The 20,639-nt window shown below is 51.5% G+C and overlaps 4 protein-coding genes across 4 annotated transcripts; 1 reads left to right on the forward strand and 3 right to left on the reverse strand.

The window, feature by feature from the left end:
- Nucleotides 1-1,351: 1,351 nt before the first annotated feature.
- Nucleotides 1,352-4,154, reverse strand: LOC100904550 (ATP-dependent RNA helicase RhlE). Its single transcript, XM_003740875.1, has 4 exons — nucleotides 4,127-4,154; nucleotides 3,321-3,422; nucleotides 1,842-2,991; nucleotides 1,352-1,751 (listed from the first exon to the last, which is right to left on the reverse strand). Exons 1-4 carry the CDS (start codon nucleotides 4,152-4,154, stop codon nucleotides 1,439-1,441), a joined length of 1,593 nt encoding a protein of 530 aa, XP_003740923.1. The 3' UTR covers nucleotides 1,352-1,438.
- Nucleotides 4,155-5,369: 1,215 nt separating this feature from the next.
- Nucleotides 5,370-10,792, reverse strand: LOC100904699 (probable ATP-dependent RNA helicase vasa-like). Its single transcript, XM_018638547.1, has 15 exons — nucleotides 10,725-10,792; nucleotides 10,510-10,580; nucleotides 10,217-10,264; nucleotides 9,601-9,651; nucleotides 9,086-9,160; nucleotides 8,943-8,975; nucleotides 8,829-8,858; nucleotides 8,660-8,689; nucleotides 8,529-8,552; nucleotides 8,396-8,430; nucleotides 8,236-8,283; nucleotides 8,070-8,132; nucleotides 7,576-7,662; nucleotides 7,358-7,471; nucleotides 5,370-7,162 (listed from the first exon to the last, which is right to left on the reverse strand). Coding segments are annotated over exons 2-15 (2,115 nt in total). The 5' UTR covers nucleotides 10,512-10,580; nucleotides 10,725-10,792; the 3' UTR covers nucleotides 5,370-5,687.
- A 3,047-nt stretch (nucleotides 10,793-13,839) lies between these two features.
- LOC100904846 (uncharacterized protein C7orf26 homolog) lies at nucleotides 13,840-15,275 on the forward strand. Its single transcript, XM_003740877.3, has 4 exons — nucleotides 13,840-14,052; nucleotides 14,171-14,410; nucleotides 14,492-14,935; nucleotides 15,028-15,275. The coding sequence occupies exons 1-4, from the start codon at nucleotides 13,921-13,923 to the stop codon at nucleotides 15,241-15,243; spliced, it is 1,032 nt and encodes a 343-aa protein (XP_003740925.2). The 5' UTR covers nucleotides 13,840-13,920; the 3' UTR covers nucleotides 15,244-15,275.
- Nucleotides 15,276-18,692: 3,417 nt separating this feature from the next.
- On the reverse strand, nucleotides 18,693-20,289 carry LOC100901294 (thioredoxin-1). Its single transcript, XM_003740855.1, has 2 exons — nucleotides 19,945-20,289; nucleotides 18,693-18,958 (listed from the first exon to the last, which is right to left on the reverse strand). Exons 1-2 carry the CDS (start codon nucleotides 20,107-20,109, stop codon nucleotides 18,803-18,805), a joined length of 321 nt encoding a protein of 106 aa, XP_003740903.1. The 5' UTR covers nucleotides 20,110-20,289; the 3' UTR covers nucleotides 18,693-18,802.
- Nucleotides 20,290-20,639: the final 350 nt, after the last annotated feature.

Raw genomic sequence — 20,639 nt, forward strand, 5'->3', positions numbered from 1 at the left:
CCTATCAGCCATCTATCAAGGGTCGCGCCCACCAAGATAGAAGACCTCGCAGTGGCCTCTTCGAAGAAAGTCATCTCTCTTCGAAACTGATCGGGCCATTCAATCATCCGATTTCAATTCATCCAACGATCCAACCCTGTCCCTTGCCCTTGATATCAGCATGGAGTTTCCGTTTCGACTTTAGTATGAGAAGAGAGCAACATCTGGGATAGGACATTTGGGTGGATTCTCGAAGCCAAAGGATAAGCCTCAATGGTCGTCTGATTCTCGAGCGTGCTCTCGGAGGATCGCCCGCGTATCTTCATTGGATCAGATTCACCCCGTCTCAGAGCTGCAAATGAAATTCATCTCAACACTTAGCGGAAAGGTTTTATCCTTACCTTGAGATGCAGCCGCTTGTCCTTCACATCGACCTTGAAGTAGTGTTGATGCTCATCTCTCGGGCTACTCCTATACGCACAGCTGTTATAGGCGGGTCCTAATAGTATAATCATAAGTAGTGATAATGAGTACTTATAATAATAATGATAATAATAATAGTGTGATATTTTGCTGGTTCGAGGGAGCGAGCTCCCGACGAAAGCACAGAAACGCGTGTCCGCTCGATGCTCAGGAGCTTCTTCTTCCCGAGCGTAAATGCATTTCGGTTTTCGTTTCGATATTCGGCTCCGGGGTCTTCTCTCCGTCACTCCAACCGTGGATAGACGCACTTTCCCCGCAGCGGGCAGCTCCGGCTGCTCCCCAATCGCGGGCGCAAGTTCCGACGATTCGAATCGGTTCCGTCGCGGTGCCGTCTTTCTGCGGGTTCCTCCCGCGTATTGGTGTCGCGCTTCCATCATAAACCCTTTGAGCCTCCTAATCTTTACAGAGATCATGCTTCCTTTCTAGAGGGGTTCGCTGAATGAGGGGGCGCCCCTCGAGTACTTCGGAAGGACTAGTGGGGAGGGAATTCTGCACAAAACACAAGAAATCAGGAAGTCCACGAGCAAGAGATCGCTAGCTCCCGTTTTTAGATGATCGGATAGCGTCTTTGATTTCCTGGTTCCTCGATGCCTGTTCGGTGGAATCGGAAACGGGGTCTCAACTCCGGACGCATCATCATGCGCCGGTGTCTCTGGCTCCGCGGCCTCGACTCATCTGGGTCGAGCATGATTTACTCAGGAAGCTGTAAACCAATGTTTACGCTGAATGCATCTTTTGGGCACGAGGACGAGTCCCTAGAGCGCAGCGCTCTTTTTGGATGCACTATGTATATATCGTAGAGTGGACCATTCACTCACACAGAGGATTGTGCATCGGAACTGCGTCTATCACACGAAAATTATCGAAACCAAGCACTCGATGGATGGGCACCGATCCCGATGGAAATACGAATCTTTGGGATTTATTGAAACTTAAAGGAAAGATGGTGGGGCGGATCAGCTGGGAAAGCGGCAAACTATTCGACTCTCAGAAATTCTGGAATCGCGGGAGCTCCACCTTCTAGGAGTTTCCGACAGAGAGCGGGTGCCATCGCAATATCTTCACTGAAACGTGGATCGAAGAATGAAGTTGCTCGTCCTCTATTCCCGACTCGTCCTGTGCGCCCCAAACAGTTAATGTACTGCTCCATCGTATTCGGTAAATCATAGTTTATGACGTGGTTCACCAAGCTTATGTCTAAACCTCGGTTGGCTAACCAGGTTGCGACCAATATGGAAACGCTCCCATCGCTGAACTCTCTCAGAGCTTTTGTGCGTTCGTACTGATCCCTGCGGGAGGAGAAAAAACATTGGCCAGAGTCACTTATATGCAGACACTATGAAAAGTTGTATAGATTCCTTCTCCGTTGTGACTCTCACCGTTCGCCGTGGAGCACGTTCGCTCGAATCTCGTTCCGGAACAGATAGTCGATGAGCATGTCAGCGCGTTCCCTTGACCTCACGAAGACGAGTGTTTTATCCGTCGGTCCAGCGATGATCATTTCCAGGAGCTTCTCTCTCTTCTCATCTTCCGGGACCGCGACTACATTCTGGTCTATGTCTTCATTGACGGTACCTTGGACTCCGACGCGCAGGACGACGTGATCGGCTAATAATGACTTTATCTTGCTCATGACACTGTCAGCGAAAGTTGCTGAAAACATGAGTGTTTGCGGTCGACAACCGGATTTCTCCAAGAATCGCTTGAAATCCTCGAACTCTTCCGCGAAGTCCTCCTCCATTATGCGATCCGCCTCGTCGAATACCAGATATCCGAGCTCATCGAGGGCGACTGTCTCCCGCCGAAGATGGTCGACAGTTCTACCCAGGGTCCCGATCAGAATGTTCACTCCTGACTTGATTCTCTGAGTTTCTTGATCGACGCTGGTTTTCCCGTGGCAAAGCTTCGCCTTCACGTCGGTAAAAGCAGTAAACTTGGTCGCATCATTGAACAGTTGCTGAGCCAACTCGCGCGTTGGAGAGATTATCAGCGCTTTCGGACGCTGGGGGAGCTCCTTCGAGGAGCGGATGTCTCTCTTCAGGATGTTATTGATAATCGGCAGCAGGAAAGCAGCAGTTTTCCCGGTGCCAGTGCAGGCGCTCGCTCTGAGATTCCTACCGGATTGGATTATGCTCATCGCATACTTCTGTACCGGGAACGGTTTCTCGTATTGCATACTCTTCAATACCTTGAGTATGTCGGGATGCAATCCGCATTCTTCGAAGGATTCCGCTTTTATGTCACGGAAGTTGGGGTCAGATATGCTTATTTGCTCGTTGTACAGTTTGACACTTTCGCCGACAGGATTGCGACTTTCTTCTCCTGTCCGATACAGCTTTTCCAATTCTTCGTGGGTTGTACTTTTCGTGGCTTTCTTAGATGGTTTCCGCCGCGGAGGTTTAATCCCAACCGATGAGGGGCTGGGACAGCTTGTGCCTCCGCTTGGTTGCGAGGGTGGATCGACAGATGCCGGAGTTCCTCCAGCGTATGACTGCGTCACATCGAGCGAGGAGCCGCTGCCCGGCCTTCCTGTAATGACTGTCTATTGTACGAAGAGTCCTTTGGGTGCGGTGGAGTAATTCGACGAGATCGGAATCCCCCAAAGAAGTCGGAAGATCCAGCCTGGAGGCGGAGCTACTAGCCGAAGTAGGCCACTTCGATTTTACATAGTGAATACCTCATCGAAGACATCAGTGATAGTCAAGGCTATCTAACTAGGTATCTATCGTGCACAGATTTCTCGATTGAATACCCAGAGCGGGTCATTCGATGAAGAATCGGTGTATCGGGTGACATCGGAGGAGGAGCGCCGATTGCTCCCCTCGCTTGGTAATGGATCGAGGGCTCAAATTGATTACCTTTGGAGCATCCTTCGTGATTATGGCCTGTTCGGCCGCACGAGAAACAAAACAGAGGGACAATTTCCTCAGTTGACCGCTCACTGCGCCGTGACAAGTCATCTGAAATGGAAGCATAGGATCGTCGTAGTTCCTCGCCTTTCTCACCAAACTCCAATACATCCACGCGGGGATGCTGACCTAGTCAGCGAGCAGTGTTCTACGTTTGAGCGGGCAGGATGTTAGGAGCAGTGTCCAGATTTTTTGTCCCACCGATCGGGAGGCTCTCTCCCCCAAGAGTCATCGTGGAGCTTCACGGATCAAACAGCGGTAGCCACGGGAAGCGCATGAACACGACTGGCTGCGAGCTCTTTCTGATATCAAGACTCTGCAGTGTAGCAACGACGTGAAAATTTACTTATGAAATCCTCATCATGGAAAGTTACGAGCGTGACCTGATCGCCCGCATTCGAGAGCAGGCTGCGGGGATGAATACGTATACTCGGAGCTGGGTAGCGCATCCAAGTGTACAACAAGCCGAGATCATGGATCATAGAGGAGCTCATGAATCACTTCCTTTACAATACAAATAAAATATGGCAGCTTCAGATCCTGATGCTTTTCTCGTTCAATCAGCTCAGCGTCCACCGGATATTGATCGAGGAGCATATCCATATTTTGAGACTGACGTGACGCCGCTCTACGAATAGTGGCTCCCCCTGAATACCGAACGAATCAAAAGAGTCCGGACGATAAAACGCTATCTCGGGCTCGACCGTAGACCCCGCTTCAAGCTTTCGAATCGAGTAGGTTGTCAAAGGACTCACATGGAACGTTCTTCTTATCCTCCGCCATCGTGTTCTAACTTCCGGAGCGTGTGTTTTAATTCAGATTCCGTGTAGATGCCACGGAAACTTCGACGTTAGCACATGGTAGAGGATATAGAACTCATCCAGAACTTCGGTGAACAGATCGTGGTAATTTTCCGGACATCATGTGAAGTATCTGATCGCCAGATAATGAATCGTCAGGTCCGCGAGGATCGATCCCAACGCTCGCTCATGTGACTGAGGCTTGGTCAGAGGCGGAGGAGTGGGGACATCAGGTCGGACTGGAATCACGTTGTCAGGATTCTGACCGGGAGACACACGTCATTCTAGACATACGGTTTCTCGGAAGAAGGGGTCGCCTCTCCTCGGGAACGCGCTTCTTAGCAGCGGAGGCCCGCCCCAGAGGCTCACGGAACTCCTTTTCCGATGGAAGATTCCAGGAGTCGATTGGAAATCCGTCCGGGAAGAACCGCTCTGCGGCCGCGTCCCGGGTAGCAGACCGATTACAAGTGGTTTATAAAAAAATTGATGCCTGAGAATGATGATCTTTACTGAGCTCACAGAAGGTTGAGGAGCGTTCAACGACCGTCCATCGGAATACTTCATCATATGCTTGTTCACACACTGGACGGCACCGGCTTGGACTTCGCAGGGGGTTAAACGTGAGTCAAATCAGGCCCACATGGGGCAGCGAGTGCTTCTCGCGTACCATGAATTCTATAGGCTTACGCGGAGAAAACACTTTTTGGGATCCAAGAGTTCTTCGCTCGACATCCGTATGGGCTCATGGGCCATCCGTATGTCTCCCTCGGAAGCGGTCGATCTAGGAACCTTGCGTCGAATATCAGAACATTCACTTCTCGTTTTCGAAGCATTTCCTGGCTCCCAGCTGTCGGCGGAACAGCTGTGAGAGCTATGGAGACCGCGGTCGAGAGACCAGAGATTCGTGGGAGTTGCGGCCTCAAAGGATAAGTCTTGCAATTCCGTGGATTCGTTCCGAAGCTCCGTTTCGCTACAGAGAACCTCGAGGAGAAATTCGGGCCTCGGAAAATCGCCGGGCAAAGCGTGCTCTGCTCGAAAGCGTGCTTTCCCCTTGGAACCAAACGTCCTTTCGGTTGATAAGGGAGAGGAATCATGTTGGACCGGCGAATCAGCGAGCACGTGATCAATGTCCTCGTCTCGAGAAGATCCTGTAATGATTTCACATCCGACCATGCGGATATTGAAAGCGAGCAAGGTCCCAAAAATTCTTTTATTGATCCAGTGAACTCCTTTCGGGAACGCGCGATAAAACTTGGAGATGAAGCTTCCGAGATAACGGAGTCCCCAACGGCCCCGAGAAAGCTCTCCCCAGAGGTATGCATTTCACTCAAACGATCGCCTTTTGATATCATGATGACATAAGCGTCACGAGAACAGCCTAGCGCATAAGAATCTCATTCCTCCGTGGAACAGAACTTCCTACCGGTCGCAGCTTCGAGACTCCGAGGGAATGCAAAATAGGAAGTGTGCAGCGTACCTTTCGTGACTTGGAGCGCCAGCGAGACCGAGTGAGAAACTATAAAAAGTCCGGAGGTTCACTTCCCCCGTCCAGGATCGACCGTCTAAGATCATCTCTAATTGCGTTGTCTCGGAAGCTGTCGAAAAAGGACGTTGCACGACCTTTGTTGCCTACCCGTCCGGTTCGGCCGACTCGATGGACGTATTCATCAATTTCTGTCGGCAAATCGTAATTGATCACGTGGCTTACGCCAGATATATCTAGGCCACGAGCAGCCACAGATGTCGCCACTAATACAGGGCAGTCCCCCTCTTGGAAATCCTTCAAAGCTTTCTCCCGCTGATCTTGAAGGCGATCGCCGTGTATTGAGGTCGCTTTGATTTTCGATGAGCTGAGGAACATGGCGATGAAATCACAATCTCGCTTCGTCTCGACGAAGACGAGGATTCTAGTTTTCGCATCTCGATCAATTTCCTCTCGAATTAAATCAAGGAGACGAAGCTTCTTTTCAGCTTTAGGCACTTCCAGGACACTCTGAGAAACGTCGGAGTTGACCGCTCCGACGACTCCGACATCCAGTTTGACAAAGTCCTCTCTCAGGTATTTGCGTGCCAAGTCTTGCACTGACGTCGAGAAAGTCGCCGAGAACATCAGCGTTTGGATCGTGCTATTTCGATTCCGGCTTGGATGTTGCATGATCTCATCGACAGCGTTCTGGAAACCGAAATCGAGCATTCGATCGGCTTCGTCTAGGACGAGATAACGCAGTCTAGACAAACAGATGATACCATCGTTCAGGAAGTCGAGGACTCTCCCGGTCGTGCCCACTAGCAAATGACAGCCCCTGGCGATGTTCTTCGCTTGAGTCATTCGCCCCGTGCCACCGTAACATTCCTTGACGGCGATGTCCGTCCTGACGCAATACGCTTGAGCGTCTTTCGTGATCTGAACTGTTAGCTCTCTTGTTGGTGTAAGGACCAGAGCGAATGGCTTCTGCGGCCGCGTGTTCCGTTCGAAGGAGCAATTCTGCCGAATTAACATGTTAACCATCGGCAATACGAAAGCGGCAGTCTTGCCCGATCCCGTCTGCGCGCATGCCATCAGGTCCTTGCCGTCGGCAAGTATAGGGAGCGAATATCTCTGGACCGGCGTGGGTTTTTCGAAGCCCAATCTTTCGATCATCTCGATCAGGCGCGCGTCAAGGTTGCCGTCTTGGAATCGATCCAATTTCTTCGTCTCGTATTCCTTGGTTTCTTGCCCTCGCGAATTCGAAACGGTGACATCAATTTTATCGTATTGATCGAAGTTAATCCCGGTCTTATTCCGGTTCACTGCTTCTTCTTCTGTAGTTTCGATGACGGGGCAATACGGTCCGGTGCTGGGGGCTTCATCCTTTGCACCCACCCTTTTGGGGCAGTTGTGGAAGAAATGTCCCGTTTCTTGGCAAGAGCGACAAACTGCGTCGACCGGCGCTTGGTTTCCAGCTCGTGCCGATTGAAAACCGCCTTGTGCCTCCCCAGATGAGCCGTTCTCTGGAATCGAACAAGTCGTTGGGGTTCTTAGCTCGGAACGAGGATCCCAGTTCGGATGCTTGGACTCATGTTCAGAGCGATTCGAAAGATCGGCGAGATTCCGAAGGCTCAATGATCAAGGGCTAGAACCTCGATTATGGTCAATGAGCCCCGGCGGATATGTATGCGCCCGCTGCTCGTCGCTCGGAGACGTACCATAATGGAAGCCGTCCCCTCGTCCAGCCGTAAGCGCGGGCGAGGGACACTGCATGGCGGAATGACCTCTGCCGCCACAATTCGCACAATTTCCGGATGAGCGTTCCGAGGCGCCTAGAAAGGGTGATTCGAAAGCAATCATCCGACTGTGAGAGGTAGATATCAACAGGATTTGCAAAATTTGTGAGCTCAGAGTCGATATTCCAAAGTCGACTCACTTTGGGAGCAATACTCCGCGATATGTCCTGTTCTTCCGCACTTGTGGCACTGTCTGCTGTCAGGTCTCTGTCTTTGACCGTTTCGAGCTGTCGAGCAATAGAGGTATCGTGCTAAGCTCTGAGAAGAATATGCACTGGCCTCCCACGTTCTCTAACTCAGAGAGTGAACACTTTTCGCTTAGAGCAGGGGTGTCGAAGCCACTAGGCCCGCGAGGTCCTTTTCTGTGGCCCGCCACTATTTCCCCACACTCGAAGCCGACCATTTCGGATGAGTGCTTGGAAATTGAATGAGATCGGTGGGAAGAATCCCCCAGTGAAACCGAACAAACGACTTTTCCCTCGATCTCCGGGAGCTTGAAAAGCATCCTTCCATGGACGATAGACATATATTCTCTTTTCATACGAAAGTAAATTTCTAATGTGGCCCGCCAAAGGAAGTCTGACACCCCTGGCTTAGAGTGAATAACCAATGAGAGAAAATCAAATCTTCTTACAAGGGCATTCGTTGACCATGTGCCCGGACTCGCGGCAGCAGAAGCAATTTCCCGATTTCGGGCCTGGAGCAGGAAAGCAAACGAATTAAGTTCCTGGGGTGAATGCTTCAATCAAAAGAGAGGAGCTCTCCAGCCAGAAATTCTCACGGCACACAGGCAAACCTACGCGAAGGGCATTCGCTCGGTGGATGCGGTCCCTTGCAATGAATGCATCCTGCGGAAAGAGATAAGAAACATGGAGCAAGGAGGCTTCGAAGATTATCATTATCAAGGATCAAAATCACTATTCGGAGATGGGCCGAAACTCGAGAGCCCTGCTCACCTACCTCTGCCAGAGACTGAATTTTCGTAGCTGTTCCCCCTGTCGAGGAAAATCACAGACTCGCCTCAGTGGACACGCTCTCGAGGGAAATAAGTTCATATGTATGTTCATATGTAGAGCGATGTAAAGTCACTCACTGGTTCGTTGTGTCGAAGAAGTCTCTGTCGAGAAAAAATTGGACAGGATCATTATTTCCCGTACCTTCAAGCATCGACGGCACTCTTAATGAACGCAAGCCCCTTGACTGGGGCGTAGGAGGGAAACTCACCCATTGGATTGCGGCTCCGAAAATGCATCGCTGAAATCCAGCGATAATTCTCATTCGCATCTCGCAACAGGTGATCAGGACCAATTCGAGAAGCAGAGAAATGACAGTGAATCATTTCCCTGGTCAATATAATACAAAGCTTGAGTCAAAGATTTAGAGCCCTACTCACGAATCTGACGGTGGTGGAGCCCAATCGTCCCTGAAAAAGCGACGTAAGTTGGCTCAAACAAAGAGTTCCTGATCGAGGGCAAAAGGTGGTCCCGAAAAATAAGCGAACACTCACGAGTCATCCGTCGGCGTCTGATTATCGGCGCTCCTATGGACAAATTGAATTAATGAATTAATTATTTGGTGGCATTCACCGAAGTATCGGGCGTCTCGCTTGGGGAGTAGCTCTTCTCCACAACTTCTGGAAGATTCACTCACGATTGTGGCAATCCGTTCTCTGTTCCATCTCTCGGTGTATCCGATGAGGAGCTCTGGAGTCCCGATGATGGACACCTGTTCAATTGGCAAGCATCGTCAGCAGCAGTAGCACCAGCACCGGCACAATCCGAAGAACATAGATAACAGACTAACATGCAATCCTCGCACTATACATTTAAGATAGATTGATGGCCCCCAGATCCCCTTCCCACTTCCTCGAGGGCTAATGGCTCCGAAGAGGCATGACGAAATGACATTCACGTCGTTCGATTGTTCTCTCTCGTTAAATAACTCGGAGAATACCCCGACGGACTGTGCCCCGAGCGCCTCGAGTGTTGACACACGGAGGTCCCGGGCCAATAGGGATCTACGAGGTCGCGAATCGAGGCTATGCTCCACAGCAAGAAGATCATTCGAAAGTTCCGATGGCTGACGACAGTAGTGGACATGAGAGAAAGACCCGTAGGGAGAATACGGCACTACAGCTCCGGAGATGTGAATCAATTCGCACGTACTGTCCACTGTCCCAATATGAGTTGTCGTCGGTCACGGTCAAGGTTTGCTGACTGAAATTTTGTGAAGCTTTAAAGGTTATGCTCAAGGCACCGAATGGGAACTTCCAGGAAAATCACTCCATTGCCGGGACAAGGGGAAGAAAGGTATTCTCTGTAGTTTTGATGCTGCGTGATCTCTGCGAGGCAACTATCTTCTAGCTAGAGATCAAGTGAAGAGTAAATCTCTGATCCGGTATCATCACGCTCGAAAGATGAGCACCGATGCGGAGGTGAGACGGGTCGCTCGGTTTCTCGGTTCTCCGGGATTGATGGCAAGAAAATACCTACGAGCTCTTGTGGGCACAGCCATCGCCACACGGAGCGAATGCAGGATGGAACACAATGATTCAGGTTGCCGCCCCACGCTCTAGCCGGGCCGAAAGACTCTTGGAACGAGTCGACTCAAATTTCCTAGCAACGGTTGAGCATTGCCTCCAAAAGTCCTCTTCGTTCTTGGGTTCATCCATCGAGCTTAGACACTTCAAGACACAGGTCCCAAGTTCACCCAGCCCCAAGACTCGTCTGGCAAGTATGGTACACCGATAGACGAGGCAGTGTTGACACGTGATTCGCTTACCCTGACGTGGTTGTGGAGCTCGCCTTGCCTGCTCCGAGTCTGCCCCTCCTTCCGGATGCAATGAAATGACAGTTAGCCTGGATATCTCGAAGGTCATGAATTGATAAGGGGGAAGATCATTTCCAGAAGTTTTCCGTCAGATGGCATCGAGAATGAGCATCATGTCATCGAAGCAAGCTAACGACTCCGGCGGAGTTCCCGAGGTTCGAGAAATCTGCCTGATTCAGCGAGTGAGCTCAACAGGTGCCGCGTAAGGCTCGACGGAGTGTAACGGCAAGCATCGGGAGACTCACATTTTCGTAAGAGTAGTCTGATTGACGAATCGGATTCTCTGAAGACTTCGGGAAAGTTGCAGAAGTATGAGCTGGAATAGAACACCAGGGCGCCCGTCAATTTTTCTGCCGCAAGCTAAGTCTCGGAACGTGTGCTCAGATTCCGTCGCCCTCCGGTAGCGGGAGGCTTATTTCCCATGACGAGACGATTGAACGGCTCCCCATGGATATCTCACCGGCGGGTTCTCGCCTGGGGGCAACACGGCTTGTCGGCGAATGCAGACTGGAGCATGCTCTCTGGAGAGTACCCTGTGGCATCGAAGACGATGATAACCATGGTTTTTGCCTACGAACTCGGTCGGAACCGGGCGGTCCCCTGAGAATACTTCGAAGCGAGATCTGTTACGAACCGAAAGCTGCGAATCTCCTGGCAAGTTCCCGGATATGAGCAAGCTGTATTCAACACCGAGTCGAGCCACGTCACGGTCAGAGCTTTGACGTAAGGAACGAGAGGTGTCGCTAAGCAGCGGAAGGGCCTCGAACGCACGGAATGCTGGGTGCCACCTGCCTCAAGCTGCGTTTTTCCCGAGAACATTCCCTTTCACTCCTCGCTCCCGTAGGAATTCGGTTGAGAAGACGCGAGTTTAGTAAGGCTTGTCACGCCTCCGGAAGTCGTTTACTCGTTCAGCGGGCGGCCGACTCGCCTTGAGAGTTGCGTGCAGCCCTCTTCATGTCATGCTCGAGCGTGGATGCGATGGCAACCAGGACGGAAAAACAAGAAGGGCTGCTTTCGCGGCAATCTAGCGAACTGGAGTCCCGCAGTCGAGCGGGAGCCCAAGGTTGCTTCTCGCTTCATTGCTCCTTGCTTTGCGACGCTCGCCTATCGATTGTTGTCGTCGTCTTAGGGACCCTAAGTTAGGAAGTCAAGGAGGATTCGCTTTCCCCGGCCTATTCCGGAGACGAGACGTCGACAGGTAGTGGGGTATCGTGTACTCAATGATCCACGCATTGCTTCAACGCATGGTACCATCAATGAAGGCACGTGGCGAACCTCGAAAGGGGGGCTTCGATCGGGTCGTGAGTCGATGAACTGTCTCGCCTTACGCTGACGAGTGATAATGCCCTTGGGACTATCCAAACTTATTGCGGTAAGCATTCGCGTGTCATTCGGCTTTACGGGTGCAATGTTGTCTTGAAATAAAGCCAGAATGATTGACTTCTGTGATCAAGAGTGACACTATCCCGTGAAAAATCCCCCTGCTTGCGGCCGGAAAGGATCAGAAAGCACCTAGGGAAGACCTCGGCTTGACGGTTCCGTTGAACATCTGGAGCAAGATCGACTCCTCGTCTTCCAAATCGTTTTCGATTGCTGCAAAATCTCGCTTATTGCCCGTCGGACTGTGAGAGCTGTCGCCGGGACGCGATGAGCTTGCTGACTCAATCGGAGACGATATACGCATAAAGCTAGTTGAAGTTGACGCTAGCTCGTAGAAAGTGAAAGCTCTGCAGAGGGTACGGCACAAATCATCTCTGGCTTATATAAGTTGTATAGCATTCAATCTCGGGCGCCCATCGTCGGGAATCCACCATCGCTGTAGCGTTAGCGTCGCGAGGGATAATTTGACCTAAATTTACGCGACAATCGGCTTATCCCTACCAGTGTCAAATACTCACGCCGGTCAGACGAGAGAGAAGGTTTTTTTCTCGGGTGGCGATGGTCTTTGTGAGCCCATGCAATTTTTCTTCACATTCTGGAATCCAAGTCCGGCAGCGGACTTCCGAAAACCTACTGAGACATGGTGACTTGGAAGAAATCGAGGGTTTCGTTTCCCTACTTCCGCAATACGAGCTCCTACAGACATGCGGCGATTTGATCCTTGGCTCTTCAAATGCAGGCGAAAATTCATTTCTGTCCCGGTGCGCCCCGCGATTGTAGAAACCATACACAGTCAGTCGGTGAGGGAGACAGCCTCAACAATCCGCAGCCTGAAGTGAACATCCACCGCCCCGAGCAAATGTAAACTATCGAATCCACGGGGATACAGTCCTCCAGCGGAGATGAGATAGACCACGATCGGGTAGAGCAAACGGCAGCGATCAGGCTCGGCCCGAGGTGCGAGAGATTCGGGAAATGAACGCTGCGCTCTGTGAAATGACTTTTCTGTTGCGAGAGCAAGAGCGATTCTTCCTAGCGCGCTCGTCGTAAAGCAATTCGGACTCGATGCTGAATTGACGCTCTCTCGCGCAGCGTGACGCCGAGCGGCCCCCTGATACCGGGTGCGGCATCTAGTCGACGCTCGAGGGAGAGCTTCTCGAGTTCTCTCGAGTGCATACAAGATTCTCAGAGAACAGAAACCTATAGGCAATAAGATACAGGCTCGTAACGGCGAACATTCCGGCGCAGGCTAAGGATGTTCTTCATGGAGAATTTCAGCTTCGTCAGGTTCGTTGAACCATTAAGTCGGCAAGTAGTCAGCCGTTTGATGAAGGGGGAGCCGTCCGCTGTGCTGAGAGTATCGCTGTAAGGTAAGAGGACCAATCGTGACAAGGTTCTGCAGCGGGAACACCGAACGAGTTTTCTCGACTCGGGCATTCGGTTTATAGCAGCACTTCTTTCCCTGAAAGAAGGTTGGGTCGCCATGGATCATGCTGATCAGGATCCTTCTGAATGGTATCGGGCGCCGGCTTCCTGCTCGTCGGGACGCTCAAAATACGAGATTTTACAGCTCCGCCGGCTGAGTGGAATTCCGAGCGCGCCTCTCGACGAGGCTAACAAGCTCTCGTCCAACAGGTCCTTTAGCGGTGCATCCGGAATCATTCCCTGTCTTTGGAGAAGGCCCGGAGTCACCATCAGCGTCGAGAGAGATAAAGTCCATTCCCTGAGGGCGGAAACGCTGCCTGGTGGTACGGCCCGGTCCCGGCATTCAGCAAAGATCATCGCCCCGAATGCCTGCACACTCTCTCTCGTCGAAAATTGAGTACTCATGTTCTCGGAGTTACCCGCGAGATTTTTGTCCACCCCTCCTCCTCGCCGATTTCGCGCTTTCTCAATAAGCGGTCGTGAAATCGAACCGTCCGAATCCGAGCTCACGTCGAACAGAATCAGGCGCGCTCGAGCACTTGTTCCTCCGCAGATAGCTCGTTTCAACCACGCCGGCTTCTGCCTCTGATAGTTCATCTGCAAGTTTTGAGGAGTCCTGTCGTGGTGAATGTGAGATGACAGTATGCGGCTTCGGGGTTTGAGATGTCTCCATCAATCGGAAGCTGACGGAGACCAGAATTAGTCCTCGACAAGGCCGAGGAGAGTTTTTGGGGGGACAGCAAATGTTCTCTCTGCATTAAGAGGAGAAAGTCGACTCCTGTCTTTCGTGCTCGTATCTGATACTTTCCCGTCAAAGTTCCGTTGCCTGACGTTCGACAGGCGGCGTCGCGATGACGACTGAAATCGCTTCCGACATAAAGAAGCTTCTGCGGAAACAAGAGTTCCCGACTGTTGCAATAGAGGCGATCGGCCAACTACAGAAGATCCTGGCGAATTTCGTCGGCATGAGCGTCCCGCAACAGGTTCGTCATGGTCTCCTGCACAGAAAATGGAACGAGCGAAGCTCCTCGGAGCGACGAAAGATGAGCATCTCCGCTCAAGAATCCCCAGTCCCTCAAGAGAATCTTATCTTTTCCGCAGGTCGTGCAAGTGTGTAACGAAGTGCTCGAGGAATTCGTGTTTTTCGAGAAGAAACGCAAGAAACTATCTGCAATTAGAGAAATACAAATTCTGGACTTGATCTGCGCATCGTTCCAAACCTGTGCCCAAGAGTCTTGCAGGAACCTATTTTTCGTCATGTTCCCACCGACAGATAAACGCTTGTTGGATCAGCGAATGCCGATACTAACACGGCTCATATCATTGGCCGTAACTCTGAAGGTGATCTGAACGATAGTATTGTTTTCCGAAGTTATTGCTTGCCTCTGAAGGTCCGCTAAAGCATTTTTCCCCCACGCGAAGGTCGACACCATATTGGACTGCGCAGCTTTTTGGTTTCACGTCGTCGGCATCAAGACTACCGTTTCCCTCCAATTGGTCGAATATTTGCTGCGAGATCTCTTCGAAAGCGGCACCTCTCCGTGCCTCAGCCATGAACCTGCGCTGCTGGTCAACACGAGTCCAGCGTTCTGCGCGACTTTTGTGACCGCCACTACATTCATATACTCCATGCGTCTCCCGCCCAAGGCTCTACTAGAGCTCCTAGCCACATGGCTCGAGGAAAACCTCTATCTCAGCTACGTCCCTCTCGAGACGGTCATGCCCACGGCACAGACCTTCGTACCGGGGCTGATTAGGTGGATAGTTCTCACGGATCCGAATTCTGAGACCGACGCTTCGGTAACGAACAGACTGCATCTGGCACTGCTGAAAATTATCCTCAAGGCACCGCAGGGAATTATCCAGGTTAATAACTAGAATACCTCGGAACTTGCGATACATCCCCGTCCCAACACGCGCAGACAGTCTGAGTGAGAACGACGTCCGTTCCATTCCAGGTCGATAACTTCGTTGCGCTGTTCGAGGCCCTGGAGAAACCAAGCGAGTTGCAGATTGAGCGCTTCGTCCAGATCTTGCAAGCAGCTCTGACGGCGCAATGTGTACAAGGAAAACCAGAGGAGCTGAGGAGAGTCATTGAAGGCTTTCCGCCGACGAAGTTGAGGGACCTTGTGCTGGAGTATAACGTCAAGGACCCGCTGCAGAAATTGTCGTGATTGGCTGCACGAAGTCTCTTGCCGTTCTGTGCAGGAAATATAAGTGGACTCAGTCGTTTAATCACGGTGCTTGAAACATTTCTGTGAGAATGTTCCCGCGCTCCGTCGCATAGAGCAGTGGTTTAAGATCTTTTTCGCAGTCTTCCTCTCGAGGCCCCCTCCCCCTCTTGAGCTGGGGCGCCTTCAGCTCAAGCATTGGCAGGGGCAAGCTACGCGCTCCCTAGGCAGGCGAGCCCCCTTTCCACCTCCACCCCCCTCCAATCGCTCGAGGAACGGCCCTCCAATCGACGGTAGCCGCAACGAAGAGATCGAAGCAGAGAGATTCTTGGTGAGCCACAGGGTAGGGAGCCCGGAGCGGAAAGACATCTGTGCGTGCTCTGTGAGGCGAGTCCCCCTCAAGCAATCTCGTTGAGGTCGCGTTAGATCCGTATCAGTGTGTGTATATGACGTCGCATTGAGCAGAAGCTCTTGACCTCTCGGTTTGCAGTCAGTATGAGATCTTCATCTTGGCTAGCACACAATGACCGCAGGCGTGAATCGATGATCCAATGCAACCCAACTTACAGGGACTTCGAGCAATCGCCCAGATCATGTCATCATTGGCAAATATGGGCTCGGAGAAACCCAGAAGATTGAGACCAATCAGACGCCAATCAGATATTCAATCGTTTATTCTACAATGAATAATCTTGACAAATAATATATCTCGTTCGTAATAATCGAGACAATTCCCGTTTCGCGTAGATCCGCTGGAGAAGCCGCCTATCGATCCAGGCTGGAAAGGATATTCTCGTACTAGACCTTGGGGGGCTTGACTTTGGAGGTGAATCAAGGGCATGAATTTCCTTCCGAAACCTCTGAATCTCGGATTCGATCAAAGTTCAGCTCTCCCTGACGAGTTCGAGCTATATCGAGCGGAAGAATCGCATTGACGGAGTGCTCGAGCTCTCCCAGTGGATCTCGAGGGCACCTTCTCCGGAAGCCAGCTTCAAACGAACGGAAGAGGTGGTGGAAAGGCAGCGGCTAGAGGCCATCCAGACGATGGTCTGCTCGGAAAGCAGCATTTTTCCTTTTACAAGCCCCAAGATGTCTACCCTGTGCGCAAGAGTGAATCTCTCCGAGGCCTCTAGATCTTGGGCAAAGCATTGTTCGGTGGCCTGAAGAACTACGTTGAACGGAGGGTAGGTATCCGAGCCTGGTATTTTTGCATAAGTATTGATGGGACGATACGATGCCGTGGACTAGACGGCAGAACGTCGAGCATTTAAGCCAAGTACCTCTCCGCGAGGAACTTGTTGGCCATGGCGGCTCTACGCAGCGCGTTCGGATCGGTCGTGTCCCTCAATCCACTTACCGTTCGAAGAAGACTTCTGGGCGAAACCTCGGAGAGACGCCGCAAGGCGCGATGCTGATGCTAGAAGCTGCAGGCATGTGCTCGACCTTCGTCTTCCGTTGGATTCCGAAGCTCGATCTCGGCTCGAAGTCTCATGCATGGCGAAGATGCGGGCCCACACCCGAATTGTTCCATTTAATCGGATGTCGAAATGAGCTTCTTTCTGAGATTTTCACGGATTCCTACGAAGTTTTCGTCGCTGAGCTCGGGACGATGCAGTCGCAGGACCAGGAGTGTCGTTCGTAGATCTTCCTCGATCTCGACGAGGAGTTTCAGGAAATCTCCTCCTTGAATGACGACAGGAGAGGAAGTGTGTCGAGAAAGCTCACATCGAAGACCGCGGTCTTTGTATCGCGGGAGTTCTTGTCGCGTCGACATGGGAGAGCAGATACGTGTCGAGGTGGAAGAACGTCATCCATCTTCGCGGATAGCTTCTTGAGTGTAGTTCATGGGAAACCGGCTCATCGGCTAGCCACCAGAAAGGCTCCTCAGAGAATGCTTCAGAGTCTCGGGATTTGTGTTCACGACGCGCCCAGATTTCGAACCTCGGAACCAGATTTTGGAGCTTCACAAATCTCGTCTGTCCACGCGGAGCTTCTCGCGACTGCTGTCGGGCGCACATGGGACCATTGCAGCGATGAGATGACACCCCCTGTCTCTTCCAAAATGGCGCTCAGCAAGTTTTCCGACTTTTTCACGATGGCGTACCGAAAACCCTGTGTGAGAATAGTGCTGATTCATACGGCCGAGAGGAGCACCGAGGGAAAACCTGGAATCCCCGCTGAGAACTCTTACTGAGTAGGGAGAGTTCGAAGCGTTTTTCTGTCGTAATCACGGCGAAGCGACGACAAAATACAGGGTGACATATCAGGACGAGAATTATCAAATCGGGTCTTTTCACTCGACTAACGACGAGGATATCCATCGCGGGACGCTCGCAGATCCTCAGAGAGAAATTCTCGATCAGGCACGCTCAGCCGATTCCTCTCTACTGATGAGCCGTCAGATCAAGGATGTAGTACATATACATATGTCTGGCTAGGCTAGACCGGTTGACCGATGAATGCCTTCGTCGAGTCAGTTGACTTCGCAATGTTCGCTTCCCTCAGAATGAGACAGGCGTATCGTTATTCAATCTATCACTGAGATGTGAGGTAAGTCAGATATCCTGAAGCCGGAGAGGAGCGTAGTAAACCGATGTACCCTTCCTAGATGAGCTGCTCATTGCATCGGGTTCCGATTCAAAAGCCAGGAATCCCCTGGACGGAAGTCAGTCAGAGCTCGATGGGCCGCGTAGTCCTCAGGGCGAAAACTCGTAAAACGGTAAGAAAAAAGTAAAAACGGTCATCCATGGGATTGACGACGAGCAGTAGCGGCGGTAGCCGCTCTCTCATGCGATGCTGCAGATTGCCGAACGGAATCCGGTCTCGCTCCGACTGGCACCCATCTTGAAGATCTCCAGTGAATTCTCGGGGTAACTCACTGAAGCGAGTACAAGCCTGGGCATAACTCATATATGGTTCACGATTTACCTGCAGACATGAGTCAAGAGCCTGGGGTCCAGGGTCTATTCGGAATCAGATACGAATTTTCGATCACACGTCATACCTACGGAAACAGAGTTCGTCTCAAGCAAGATCTCGGGAGGATTATTTTCTGAATTTCCGAAGGCAAGATTTTGTGACCAATCTGGGGTTTTTCGAATTCCGCGTCGTCCTCGCGAAGTCGGAATGGTTGACCGTTCGAAGACGGTCGATAAGGGAACCGATGGATGACCAGAGCGAAGACGGAGCTGAGCTCCATGACATCCGGGTCGTACGAAGCTCCAGCTTCCTGAATTCATTCTGGCGCCCCCGCTGATCATGTGACATCCTCATTCGGATGCTTGAGAATTCCACGAGACGCCTTCGTTCTCCTGTTCTAGACATTTCTCCGTATTCAGACAGCGTAGTGCGGGAAGTTTCTATCCGGGCCTGGCAACATCATCATCATGACTTTTTCAGCCTGCCCCGCCTCCTCCGGAAGGAACCCAGTACGAGAGGCCGAAGGGAACAGATTTTTTTTGGGGTGGTAAAGGAATTTATTGATTCATTTTCGGGAGCGCAAATGCCCGGATGAATCAAGGAATCTGCTTAACCCGTTTGACTCAATCAACGATCGATTCAACTACGCTTCAGCGTGAGTCTTGATGAGCTGCTTCAACTTCTCGGAGTTCGATCCGGTCATTCTGTCGAGGAGTGCTCCTTCTTTGAAGACCAGGAATGTCGGTAGCGCTTGAACATCGTACTCCTCCGTCACAGCTTCAACTTCATCGGCGTTCACCTGGAATAGTCCCGAATTCGTCACGATTTCCTGGCTCTTGGAGTTTCCTCGTAGACGGAAGGTCCCGTCCGAGGTATGATAATTCATTCGGAGATCGAGCGCCACCTCATGCTATACTTGGAACGAGCTCTTCCAGCTACGAAACGTCATGTAGGTACCATATCGTCGTGTAAGGAAGAACGTCTGTCCCGGATGGAATTCATTCATTTGGCTCGACAAAACGGGAAATATCAGAGGGAGAGCCTAATTTGGGGAATGCCTGATTCCTCATCCTCCACCAAACGTTTTCCTGCCGCGACCTCGATTCACATACGGCAACGGATTCTTTGCTCAATATGAGCCTTCTGACGGGCCCATCGCGCATTCTACTACAGTCTGTTCCATTGTTCGGGAGAAATTCCGGGGACCCAGAAAAGTGACTCGCCTAGCCAACCATGTAGGAAGCAGGTACTTCGAATAAGCCATGCCTGAGCTGCATCAGGGGTAAACATCGTCACCCAGAGGTTTGTCCAGGGAGGAGCTCACACTGCACGACCGAGCGATCGATAAGAGCATGGGTCGCGAGTCCGCCGAGTCACACAATTCGTCACGCTTTCCACCCGAAGGCTGAACTCCGACCACATGTGTCGCCGTCCAACCGCTCTGTAGAAAGGAGCTCTTATTCTCTGCTATTGACCGTAGACATGCGTGACGCGGAGCGCGCACAGGCCGGTGATTCAGCTCAATCGAGCCTCGTAATCGGGGGCGCGAAATTCGTTGATCCGTAACCACCCATAATCGTCCGTCGTTTGGCGCTCCGTCAGCGTGCCGAATTCGGCTACAAAGATCAATCGCGCTTTCATTGGGGAAACGTCAATGCATCTCTCCTGAGGCTGCAGCAGGGGTCCTGTACAGGCTCCGAACACATGTCACTTCTGATGAGTCAGTGATCGACGACATCGGCATCGTAATAAATAAGCGAAGAATCGACAATCGACAACAAATACCTTAATGAAAACGCAGTCGGGGAACTCGGAGCTGAGCTTCTCGAAAACAGGTGCGATAACTTTGCACGGACCGCACCAAGTAGCGAATATGTCAACGAATACGACTTTGCCGGGAGTTTTGATCCGAGCCTTGAAGTCGTCCGCACTGGAGACCTGATTCACCATTTTAGAGGCTACCGCGATGTCTGGTACGCACGAGGAGTCCCACGAGAGATGCTCGTCGATTCGATCTTAGAGCTCTGGATGATCGATCGAGATCCAGCGGCAGCTCAGGAGGCGGCACGGATAGCAATGAGACTCCGGCAGCGGACCAGCGGCGGCGGAACAACGGCGGGCAACGATGATGATGCCTTCGGGACGACGGAGGCGACAACGTCGTCGAACTACGTTACGTTGGCAGTCAACACCACCACGGCACCTCTGAGCATGCGATCGTAGTATGTCCCGATTTCGCTCGAGTCAATTCTAGCTTTCTATAGCGAGATTTAGAAAGGAAGATCTCTACTGAGTTCCCGACAAGTGCTCCACGCGTTCAGAGAGGCGCTAATCCGCCAACAACTTAGATGGTGGCGCGAAATTCAAAGGATGAAAGACAGGATATACCCCGCCTAAGATTAATTTTTGTTCGCGGTGCCCCATCCTAGGTAGCTTGAGCAGCTCGTCCAGAATATGCAAGATGCTTTCGTCTTCTTCAT

This window comes from Galendromus occidentalis, unplaced genomic scaffold (assembly GCF_000255335.2).
Source record: "Galendromus occidentalis unplaced genomic scaffold, Mocc_1.1 scf7180000077088, whole genome shotgun sequence".
NCBI lineage: Eukaryota > Metazoa > Arthropoda > Arachnida > Mesostigmata > Phytoseiidae > Galendromus > Galendromus occidentalis.

Bases quoted from the DNA above. Each gene is read 5' to 3' on its own strand.
- LOC100904550 (XM_003740875.1), bottom strand. From the start codon at position 4,154: ATGGCGGAGGATAAGAAGAACGTTCCAT. The intron at 2,992-3,320 runs GTAATCAATTTG...CAGTCATTACAG, and splicing joins TCACGAAGGATGCTCCAAAG to GAAGGCCGGGCAGCGGCTCC. The intron at 1,752-1,841 runs GTGAGAGTCACA...CTCCTCCCGCAG, and splicing joins AACGTGCTCCACGGCGAACG to GGATCAGTACGAACGCACAA.
- LOC100904699 (XM_018638547.1), bottom strand. The intron at 9,652-10,216 runs GTAAGCGAATCA...ACAAAATTTCAG, and splicing joins AGCTCCACAACCACGTCAGG to TCAGCAAACCTTGACCGTGA. The intron at 7,163-7,357 runs GTACGTCTCCGA...GTTCGATTCCAG, and splicing joins AGGGGACGGCTTCCATTATG to AGAACGGCTCATCTGGGGAG.
- LOC100904846 (XM_003740877.3), top strand. From the start codon at position 13,921: ATGACGACTGAAATCGCTTCCGACATAAAGAAGCTTCTGCGGAAACAA. The intron at 14,053-14,170 runs GTTCGTCATGGT...TCTTTTCCGCAG, and splicing joins GCATGAGCGTCCCGCAACAG to GTCGTGCAAGTGTGTAACGA. The intron at 14,936-15,027 runs GTTAATAACTAG...GTTCCATTCCAG, and splicing joins CACCGCAGGGAATTATCCAG to GTCGATAACTTCGTTGCGCT.
- LOC100901294 (XM_003740855.1), bottom strand. From the start codon at position 20,109: ATGGTGAATCAGGTCTCCAGTGCGGACGACTTCAAGGCTCGGATCAAA. The intron at 18,959-19,944 runs GTATTTGTTGTC...GGACTATTCCAG, and splicing joins CCGACTGCGTTTTCATTAAG to GTGAACGCCGATGAAGTTGA.